Source organism: Arachis ipaensis, chromosome B5 (assembly GCF_059453495.1).
Source record: "Arachis ipaensis isolate K30076 ecotype BB chromosome B5, ASM5945349v1, whole genome shotgun sequence".
Classification (NCBI taxonomy): domain Eukaryota; kingdom Viridiplantae; phylum Streptophyta; class Magnoliopsida; order Fabales; family Fabaceae; genus Arachis; species Arachis ipaensis.
In genome coordinates, this window is record NC_142440.1 from 15,491,173 (window position 1) to 15,503,038 (window position 11,866).

General features: G+C 34.3%; 1 protein-coding gene across 1 annotated transcript; it reads right to left on the reverse strand.

The window, feature by feature from the left end:
• Positions 1–9,706: 9,706 nt before the first annotated feature.
• On the reverse strand, positions 9,707–10,717 carry LOC107640225 (protein FAR1-RELATED SEQUENCE 5-like). The gene is made up of 2 exons (XM_016343768.2): positions 10,548–10,717; positions 9,707–10,490 (listed from the first exon to the last, which is right to left on the reverse strand). The coding sequence occupies exons 1-2, from the start codon at positions 10,715–10,717 to the stop codon at positions 9,707–9,709; spliced, it is 954 nt and encodes a 317-aa protein (XP_016199254.2).
• Between the last annotated feature and the right edge of the window lie 1,149 nt (positions 10,718–11,866).

An 11,866-nucleotide genomic window follows, 5' to 3' on the forward strand; every position in this document is an offset into this window, starting at 1 on the left:
TCTTCTTTCTAGATAAATAGGAGATATCTTAGGACATAGTTGCGTATTTAGATGAGTAGGACTAAACCGTTGTCGTCGAGTCCAACCTCTTTGAGGTTGGATAGGTGTAGAGGAGACATGATCTCTTATATGAACCTCTATTCTTTGAGTCTAGCTATATCTTTAGGGCAGGGTATGAACATTACCCATATATTTTTTTTGTTTGGGTGAAGAAATGATGATGTTGTTTGGTTTTAAGGAATCAAATAATGGAATTGAATTGGTTTCAGATTATGGGTGATTTTTGTAGAGGCATTAACAAAAATATCATATTAGAACAGTAACTAAAAAATTGCAAGTCTTGTAAAAGATGAGCAATGAAATTGGAGTAAGAGAAGGTTTCGTTTCTCTTTCTTCAACCAATAGCAGAAAGATACAAAACAGAGTATTAAAAATAGAAGCACAATATTTTCCTTACTAACCTTTATTTAAAGAAATAGTGGTGCACATCTTCATCTTCTTTGCTCTAGCCAAAGGGAACGATAGCAAAGAGTTTCGTAGAAGGCCTACACCAATGATATTGGTCTTTCTTATCACAGCAGATGCAAGAGGACGAAGAAAAGAGTTTCTCTGTGTTAGTGTTTTAACCGTCATATGTCTCAGATGAGATCGTTTTAAGAAAGATTAGACATCAACAAAAAAAACAACGTCATTTTGTGAATGTCAACGTGTTATTAAACGTTTCAGCTAAACACTCTATTAACAGAAATACTCGAAAGGATTAACGTGAGTTAACTTTTAAAAGTTGGAGTTTAATTTGATTCAATTGAAATTTAGAGGATCAATTTAAGATTGAACTCAAATTTCAGGGATTATTTTAAGTGTTAACTCACTTTAATTTTCTCAATTGCTACCAATGCAATATGATTTTTCTGCTGCCAATGGTGCTAGTCTTGGTGCTAGTTTTGGCAGCTTGCCATGGATGATATAAATCTTAGGCATATAGATTTTGACCTTGTTGATTAGCTTAGGAAAATATTCAAGTTATCCTTTTTGCAGCATGCTTGTTTTTTATCTCAAAGAACATAAAAAAATAAAAACAGTGCAACAACTAGGAGTAAGTACGGGTCGATTTGGTTCGGGTTTATGGTAAAATTAAAATCGAACCGATCAAAATATAATTAGTTCGGTTTGGTTTGAATTTATGATTTTTTATATATGTACCCGAACCAAACCAAACCGATTAAGAATGGATTGGTTCGATTCGGGTAATTGAGTACCCGATGACTTTCAAATTCATTAAAAAAAACCAAATTTTTATCTTAAAAATTCAACAAGTACAATAAACATGTAACATCAATAGAAATAATCCAAACATGTTAAACACCAAATATATTAAAAACTAAACTCATTAAAATCCAAACATATTAATAGTGAATAATTATTGTCTAATAGAAAAGCCATATATATTTTTAATTTTTTTATTTAATTAATATATGATCGGGTTCGCGGGTTGGTTCGGCTTCCGCACCCCCAAAACCGATACCCGAACCAATTACTAACAAAGGTTATCGATTTGGTTCGGGTTGGATCCGATTACCCATTGGTTTCAGAACCAATTTAATTGGTTTGGTTCGGGTTCAAACGGGTAATCGGGTACCTATAGGGGTGGCAAGCGGGGAAGCCCGCCCCGCCAGAAGCCCGCCCTGTCCCTCCTAGTGAGGCGGTCCCAGAATCCCAGCCCACCCCGCCTAACGGCGGGTTGGCGGGCTAAACCCGCCAAATATTCTGTTTTTTTATTTTTAACTATTAAATAATATATATAAAGGTATAAAAAAAAACTTTTCTATTTTTTACTTTTAACTATTATAATTTCTAAAAGTATAAACAAATTATAATTTTTATATTCACAAACATTCAAGTCTTTGTAATTATAAATATCTAATAAACATAATTATAAACCAAGTTTTCATCCAAAATATAATTATAAATATTGTTCCCAAAGTAAAATAAACATAATACAAAACATAATTATAAATATTGTTTCTAAAACAAAATAAACATAATCCAAAATACTCAATTTTCATCTTCATTCTCTTCTAAGTTGGGTTGGGAGAAGTTATGTTTTGGTAAAAAAAAATTTAAAAATATCTCTTGCTAAAAAAAACTAAGCCCGGCGGGGAAGTCCGCCCCGCCCCGCCAAAGCCCGCGGTGTAAGCGGTGCGGGTTAGGCGGACTTTTGCTATTTGGCGGTCCCAATTTTCCAGCCCAATCCGCCTTTTTTAGTAGATTACGCGGGCCAACCCGACGGATTTAGGCCCATTTGCCACCCCTAAGTACTCGTACCCGCTATCCATGCTCATCCCTAGCAACAACGTTTTCGTCCTACGTAGCATTTTACTAACAGTAACTATCAATGTATTGGTTCTTTTATATATATACTTATCCTTTTTTATATCAACTTCATACTTTCTACTTTCATCTTTCTGGGAGACGAAATTTACACTTTTTTCTTTTTTTGTTACAACTTTGCACTTTGTAGCTCTAAAACAGTAAAAAGAATATATACATTTATCATTTTAACAAAAAGAAATTAATGATGTAGATAATAAGCCGTTGATAGCGTAAATAAAATAACCTTTGGTATAGTTAGTTATAAAAGAATTTTTGGTTGTGAACATATTAAAAAAGAATTTTCGTACGTAATAGAGTAAGAAAATTAATAATAGAAAATTCTGTGGTGCTTATATCAAAGATAAACATAGTATGTTGATATTACATATCAACGTTAGCCAAAGACACGTCAATGGTGAAGTCACATCCGTGCACAAAGAAGAACGGAACCGTTCTGCTTAAGAGGTTTATTAGGGAGAATGGTTTGATGGTTTGGTTAAATAAGCAAGTCATAGGAGGTGGGTTTAGTGGGCCGTTGTTATACGGACTTCTTTTGTTTGAGAATGTGTTGTATATTTTACTAGGAGGCCCTAAAGAAATGGGTAATGTTATCCATGGATAAGAAATTCTATTCGAGATGGAGTAAGAAAAAGTTATGCGTGAGTTTATTATATGAGTTTATGACACTGCTGATATTATAATAGTCTAAAGTGATTGTAATACTTCTTATAATTATATCATTTTTGTGGTTAAGTATTTAAGTTATTACAGTTTAAGAGTTTGCAAGTAAACCATTACAGTAGATAAAATTTATTAATTAGTATAGTTTAAGGTCCAGTTTGGGAAAACAACTTAATTAAGCTACTTTAGAAAAAATAACTTATAAATAAGTTATTTTGTGTTTGGATTTTTAGTTTTAAAAGTGCATGTTTTATAAAAATGTGATAAAAAGTAGTTTATGAGAGAAGTCATTTTTTTTAACTTCTCTATAAGCTCCTAAATAGCTTCTTAGAAAGCTGCAATTTAGTTTTGAAAATTGCACCAAATATTAATACTACTAATTTTCATAAGTCAAAAATAGATGTATGTTTAACTAGCTATTCTAACCCAATCATAAAAATATCGTTTTTTAAACAGAATATTCTGTTATCTTAAACGTTATTCTTACGGCAGGGAGTTAATTGGAAAAAAAATTAACGTATAGGGACCCAGTTGAAAAAAAAATATGAAGACCTAACTGAAAATTCGGAGAAACTATAGAGACCTGTAGAGTAATTAAACCTCAACTTATTCAGATAAAACGACGTCGTTTTAACGTTAAATATGTCAAGGCCTATTTAGCTTAAAAGAATTTGATACAATATAAATTTACATTAATTTTGCATCGTTATGATATTTATTATGTTAGTATTTTTTTTCAATAAATTATTAATTATATGGTATAATTGATGAAAATAAACTTATTAATAAAACTTGGTACATTATTATATATGTTAAGTAAATAAAAAATAATTGAGAGGATTAAATAGTAAATCTAATTATCTTCCTAACTTTGACACTTGTCAAACTTTTTTATATCTCATAAATAGATATTTTTTCTTTTAAATTTTTCATTTTTTATTCCTATTTTTATCCGTTTATTTGGTTTTATGTTCTTTTTTATTTCCTCAAACTTTCTCTATATATTTTCAAAACTTACAAATATAAAATAGCGAATTATTAACTTCTAAATCCAGAAAGAAGAAAATTTTTTCCAACGCCATAATCAACATCCTAAATGAATCACAATTATTTGAAACATAATAATTGATGTTATTAAAACATTAAAGTGGAAATAAAATTTTTTATTTTTACATAATTTTACTTCTAGGTTAATCACTTAGTTGGTGCACAAGATTTATGATTTTACCTTGTTATTCAATTTTCGTTTATTTGATTTTTTTATTATATATAAGAGGTGATCATTTTATATATATAAGTTTATTTTATTTGGTCACCAAAACATATACATTATTCCAAAAAAATTTGTGTATCTCAAAGTCTAGGAAGAGTATCATCATCATTATTATTAGAGTTTAATTTTGATAAACTGACAGTGTAAAGTATTTTATACAATCGTGTAATTATATTCGTTCTTTTGGATAATTATTCACGCAATCAATTTAAAAAGTACTTATTTTTACTGATACGTTACTATATAATTGTATATATACATGTATAAAATTATTTATGTTGATAGTACATGAAAATTAAATTGTTATTATTATATATGACACATATGTTAAATAACGTATTTGTTAGTTTCTACGTAATTACTTAAATTATCTAGATCATAAAACTAATAATACATCACATGATTATCGTTACTAATTTATTAACTATATTTCAACTTTATTATTTAATATTTAAAAATTTTATTAAAAAATATTTGTTTAAATTTATAATAAATAATATTCTTAAATTTAAATAATTTGTTAATTTGTTTGTACTTATTGTACTATAAATATTAACATAATAATTGGGCCAATTTAGTTGGAGCCCAGTAAGATAGGTCATTACGACGTGAAAGCACATTGAAGCCCAACCCATAATAGCATAAAAACGTTATAACTAACTCGTACTCCTACTACAGTCCATAGTGCCACTTGTTCGGACATTTTTGCTAGTAGGATGACGCAAATGTTGACCTCCTTCTTACTTTTTTTTTTTGGGACTGGACCATTGTCGTTGCTACTTGCTAGTATGATAAATATAGAGGTCTTTAATTACCAAAGAAAAAAAAAATAAACGTTTTTCTTTTCCTATTTAAAAGTTTTGGATTTAAATTTTACTGGTTGGAACCAAAAAAAATTTTTAGAAGTTGTTGTAATGTGTGATAAATATGTGTGATAAAACATATATTGTTGTTATATACATATTCCAGCACTTTTTGATCTAGTTAAAAATTTTTACCGTTTATCTTTGTAATATGTAATATCATTTTCTTCATACGTTTTTAATTTATAAATAAATTTAATTAAAAAAATAATGCTACAATATTATTTAAGTAAAAAAAATATATTATTGCCATGTACATATTTGATTACTTTTTGATTGACTTTGAAATTAGAACGGCTTATCCTTATAAGATATATTTTCATTTCTTTTAGATATTTATTAAAAATATTTGGAGTGAATACTAATATTATAATTGATAATTAAAATCAAAATTCAACTGTATCAAAACCAATTTTTTTGAATTAATTTTATCACTGTCAATAAATATAACAATTATTAATTATTTTTATTTGCAACCTTAATACCTAATCACATATAAACCAAAAAATAACTAAATTAAATACTACTTTTAATCCAAATTAGCTCTTCATAGGGAATACAATAATCTTTATTAAGGATGCCACGTTACACGAGACGTGTTCTCCCATCTGAGTAGTTTATAAGGTTAGCTGAAGATTAAAAATATCATATAAGGAAGGTAGTTTATTGAAGAAAGGGAGTTATATTATGGAGAGGTGAAGCTTCAATGTAGACTCAATGGAAGGTGGTAGGCATAACTATTATGTTGTGAGGAAGGGTAGGGTTCCTGGAATTTACACGAATTGGGTTGATTGTGAGAGGCAAGTTTCGGGTTTCAAGGGTAATGAGTATAAAGGATTCCAAGTGCGACGTGAGGCGGTGGAGTGGCTGAACTCCGGAGGAGACAACAGTGGGGAACACGACGATGACCGTGGAGGAGGTGGCCAACCAAGCAATGACAATAGAGGGACATTATCTAGTTACTTTCGAGGTTTGAGCATAACTAGTGGCGAAAAAAGTGTTTTTAATGTTGGGGGTTGTAGTAGCTCCTTTGAGGTTGTAGGTATGTACTCTGTGTACCTTGAATAATTAAATTCTAAATGGTTAGTAACGTTGATTCCGTTGTTTATAGTTGATTTCAAAGGTGGGTTTGCAGTACCGTGTGTTAAGAAGGAAGAGGAGGTCGTTGTCGCGGGGACATGGAAGAGATGTTGCGGCGGGCGTATGTGGCTGTATCATTTCCTCCACCGAGTTATTACCGCATGGATTCGTGCACGAGGGAAGGGGGCAATGTTGTCGGCTTCATAGTGGTGATTTCGGACAACCACCTAGGACTGAAACTTATTGCCCGAGGCGTTCTCTTCTCTGACGAAGTAAAAGCAAGGCAAGATGCATCTTTAAAGATGCTTAACAAGATTGTGGAAACAACTAGATTGACTGTTGTCGACTTCAACTATAACCGAGTCCGCGAACTTGACTTGGAGAACTCACAACTTAAGGAGGAGGTTTCAGCCCTCCAAAGTTATCTCTTTGGGATGTGACTCTTTCTATTCTGGGTGTGAAAAATGTTTGTTGTTCATTAGTTGCTTTTAGTCATGGATTAGGTGGGTCATGGCATTGTTAGAAGTGTGCTCTGTATGTAGTTGTTGAAACCTTCAATTGTTATTTGATGATGGATTTTGTAATTAGATAGAGTTTTAACCGACGTTGTTATTAGCTTAGCTATATGAAGCTTGATCTTGTTCCTGAAAAGGTTGTCCACTTATTTTCTTATTAGCTAGAACCTGCAAGTTGAAGTTGATGGATGTTGCAATTACTCAGAGTTTGAACCAACGTTCTAATTGGCTTAGCTATGTGAAGCTTGATCTTGTTCCTGAAAAGGTTGTTCACTTATTTTCTTATTAGCTACAAGATGTGAACTCTAATTTAATGTATATTTTTAGTTATGTTAAATATGTGTTATTTGAGTTGATAAAGTATTCAGCAATAGTTTAAAAATAAGCTTCTCTGTATAGAGGCATGGTGGAAGTAGGGTTCAACCCCATATACTAGGAATCTTTAAAAAGTAAAAATAATTCGAAAGGGGGATTCAGATTGGGGTTTGAGATTAGGCACAAATAAGGAGACTTTCCATATGGTAGATGTAAAAGTTGCTTAACAAGTATATAAAGTAACTACGGGTGACATTGGCTTTGACATCTTTAAGTCATGCAATTTCAAATTTAATTGCTTGTGTTTATTGATATTTTCATAATGTGCCAGAGTAAGGTGAGTAGGTTTAGATTTGATCTTTTATATAACATTTAACTGCGAATTATTTATGTTTAAAAACAATGGTACCAGGTCATCAAAATAGGACATACACAGTGATGGTTTACTCAGCAATTGGCATACTTGGAAATTTAATTAACAAGAAAGCATGATAAAAGTATGACAACTGCAATAGAAAATTATCAAATCAATGAGATTTAGGAAATCCTTTATTAAGTGTGCAATAAAAGTTGCAGTTGAGTATGGAGATGGAGGCCAGACATATGATTGACAAAAAAGACACTATGGTTTGATAGAGACGACATGAGAGGATTAGGGATCAGTGTGTTGTCTTCTCAGTCATTTCAGATCTTGGAAGGAGTGGTAATGTTTGTGTTTGAGAAAGATGTCCCGAAATTTCAGTAAGTGAGATTATGTTCATGAAGGACCTTTTGTGGTGACGTCCAAATTTTTTTATCGTGTCTATATCCGTTTGAGTTAGAGTGTGGGTGTCATGCTGTAACCAATGCACAATGTTAATTGGGCCTGACCTCTCTTACGGGCCCAATACAAAATCATACTCAGGAAGACCCATTATTGTATAAAAAGGAATACATGTTAGGAAGGTATTGAGTTGTACTGTACGTTCCTTACTATGACATTGGCTCAAGAGTTGAAGCTTCTAATGGAAGTCACGATGACGAGGCATGCCAAATCAACTGAGACGGATCCATCTACGGATGAGCAGCAGGCGATGGAATCGGGCATTGACAAGTAAGTATGGAAAACCCTAACTATGTCTTCAAATCATTCTGGAAATCCCTTGGTATAATAGACACATGTTTGTTATGTGTTTTATTCAGAGATGGTACCCAATGATGGAACCAAGTCGTCCAACGATATGGACCACAGGCTGTTGGACCTTCTCAGTCGCGTAAACGATGTAAGAAAAACTGATCCTTCGTTGCATTTTATGGCTCGTGGTTTTAGCCAGTTCGTCGACCAGTTGAACTTATGAAAGATTTTGACTATACTTTTTGGGTTCATAATATAACATCTTCGTCACGAGGACAGGACGATGGAAGCGATTCTGAAGTCGCAGGCAGATCAAATACAAAAGCTTACTAAAGTCATCATGGGGCACGGGAAGGTTCTTGAAGCACTGTTGAGGGAACAAAGGAAGTTTTCTGATGTTGTACACGAAGAGGTAGTGCAGTCGGCAAAAAAAGAAAGTCAGAAGGTCCTAAACCCCCAAATGTGTGCTCATCCAAAATCTAAAGTATGTGAAGGGACAAAGGCCTCAAAATGCGACACCGCAAGAAACAAAGGAAAGGCTAAGGTTATCGAAATTGGTCAGCAGGCTACAAAGAAGGGTAAAGGTAAAAGGAACGCAGAGAGTTCCAGCTCCAACATTCCAGCTCCACCATTGAAGGTACGTATGAATGGGGTATTGGATATCATTCTTTATTAGTGTTTACATTGTGCGTTTGATGGGGTAGCAATGTAAATAATTTTTTTTATCAGTGAAAGTTAGATTTTGACCCGGGGGATGACTTCGGCTCCGTTAGCGATGTCCGACAACAAGGTTCGGGAACCCCATTCACTTACTATACCTACCTATCTTCCTTTATGAATGGTGCTGAGATGCCAGAGGTAAACTGATTGTTTTACATTTACGTAAATTCACAACAAATGTGTCCGTACAGTTAAGTGAACATGGGAGTTATATTACTTTTGGTAGTGCTTCAATCTATTGTTTCGACCCCCCACCAGGGGTGCAGTTTATTGGAATGGAGCTTGCCGTTGCAGCATACATTTTCTCGGCCATATTGCCAAAAAAGTTAGTCACACGACAACAAATATTTTCTTACACTACCTGGCTTCGGGTTTATCATTTGTCCTCGTGTTAGTGTTGCTAATTACTACAATATTAAATCGTGTAGAGAGATGCTAGTCCCGGACGACCATTGTAATAGAACAAGGGAGTCACTCCAAACACTGATTCCGGGAAGAATGGTTGTAGATGACGTAAGTTAATATAAATTTTAATATTATTCAAAATGGCTCGTGTTGTGATGATGTGATGAGTTTTTTTTTGTGTTTTGAAATAAGTTAATAAATTAAGTAAACTATTTTTTTGAGTTGATTTCGTTAGGTCCTAAACTTGGTGGCATCCATGTGCACTAAAACTATGCTCGATGATTTGGATATGAAGTGGTGGTTGCCAACAACATTTGCCGTAAGTTACAAAACCATAGCACTGTCCCAATATAAAATTTCAAGTCCTTTAATTGACATAGTTCTTTATTGTGTATGGGTGGCTGTTAGCAAAGACTTCTTTTGTATATGTCAACGCAACGAACCGCTCTATGGCATCGAGGCTAGTCGTCATTAATAGGAAAGTGTCAATGGTTCTGAACTGGGCTAGAAGCTCGTTATTCCGATAATCACGTACCATTAGCTTCAGGTTCTGCACAAGTTCAAGAATAGTACGCTTCAATTGAAGGAAATTCTTGACTACAGCGTTTATACCTTCGCATTGAGATGTGGTCCTAAACTCGGCGCAAAATTTATTCCTCAAATATGCATTCACCCACATTTCCTTCTTATCGAACACCTGCCTCGCCCATAGGCTATCTTGAAGTTTGAACTCTTCAATCGCTAGGTCCCACTCAGTCAGGAATTCACGAATGTCGATGTCCGCATATAACCATCGATTAAATCGTAATCGGAGTGACGGCTCCTTCACGTTGGCCATAATATTTTTCTGAAAATGCCATGCACATAGGCGGTAGGTTGCCTTCGGGAATACTAAAGTTATGGCTTTACGCATCGCCTCATGCCCATCTGTAACAACCACTGATGGCTCCTTCATGCACATCACCTCCATGTTCTGCAATATCCACTTATACGAATCAAATGTCTCATCCATTAGTAAACAAAAACCGAAAATGGTGGTCTGCTTGTGGTTGTTGGCCCCTGAGAAGATTACCAATGGCCGCCTATACTTGTTCTTCTTGTATGTCGCATCGAATGCAAGGACATCCCCGAAGTACTGGTAATCGACTCGGCTGCCCCCATCAGCTCAAAACATATTGCCAAGCATTCCATCATCGGTCAAACTGTACCGTGCCATGGCCATCGGATCCGATTCTGTCTTACCTTCTAAATATGCAAGCGCAGCGTCTGTATTGCCTTCCGCAATCGTTACATGACTTCTTTTATCAATGTGATTATAGGCATCCTTCTTTAAGAAGCCAACCAACAAGTATCTCCAGCCATCCCGGCCATATATCATACACTCTTCGCTGTCGAAATTTCATACTCGTTCAACCCATCTATCTGAGCTTTGGCGGCATCCGTGAGTGATCGGTACTTCGCAATCAAATGCACCATGCAACTAGGGGTCAAGTCATGATTGTGCTTGTTTTCAATCTTCCTTACTCGCCACAGAAAAGCACTCTTGTCAAGGTATATGGAGAACTTCGCCTCGCAATTAGTCCTCGTTTCTAGTTTATGAACCCTCATCCTATCTAACCGATTATAGTGCTTTGCATCTCTCAAACCTTGCCTGTTGCAGAAGAACCTCCGCCTTGTGACAATACCATCCTTATCCTTCCAGGAATCCCCCTTCCTAACTCCAAAGCCGTGATATTTTCCAAACTTCTTATAGAACTCATACGCGTCCTCATCACTCCTAAATACCTTCTTAATTATGTCTTCCACATCTATCCCTTCAACATCACCAAATTCTCCCATGTCTCGGTAGAAAAATTCACTCTCGGTAGTATTGTGAGTCGTATCCTCATCCACATTCTTTGATCCATTTCTAGTGTAGGCATTCTCTTGACAAGCATCATCGTTGTCACACATCTTGTTGGTGGTTCCCATCTACAGATTCCAAGACAGAACAAATCCACAAAAACACTATCAACCCATCTCACTTAAGTCATATTCCCATTAGACAATAAACGAAGCCACCGACAACCACCTAAATGCTATTTCCAAACAAACCTGTTCTAATGTCCATCATCCCTACTTAGGTAGCATGCTTAAACTTTTGTAATTAGAGTACACCGAAATGTCAGGAGAAGAACAAGTACTCTACTTTAAATTAGCCCTTTCTAAAATTTCTATCATCTTAGAACCTTCTCTAATAACATTTTACACCTAAACAGATTCAGACACAAACCTACTGCTATAGCAAACTTAAATACTCGCCAAATTAATGACACTAATCATTGCTAAGAATAAACTCCCATACTCCTCTGTACAGACATAACATACTAAAATAAAATTAGCCAACAAATTATTTGCCAAAAATATGCCAGCAATTCGGAATTATTACATCCTTAAATGACATAAAAATTTGCAGCAAAACCTACTTGTCATCACTTCAAATGTTCACATTCAAGGACCAAAAAAATTAAGTAATGCAAACAAAAAT

What these genes read in the sequence shown, in the direction of transcription:
- LOC107640225 (XM_016343768.2), bottom strand. Translation starts at nt 10,717, where the DNA reads ATGATATATGGCCGGGATGGCTGGAGATACTTGTTGGTTGGCTTCTTA. An exon ending in GATCCGATGGCCATGGCACG is followed by an intron (nt 10,491 to 10,547) that starts GTACAGTTTGAC and finishes TGATGGGGGCAG; the next exon opens with CCGAGTCGATTACCAGTACT.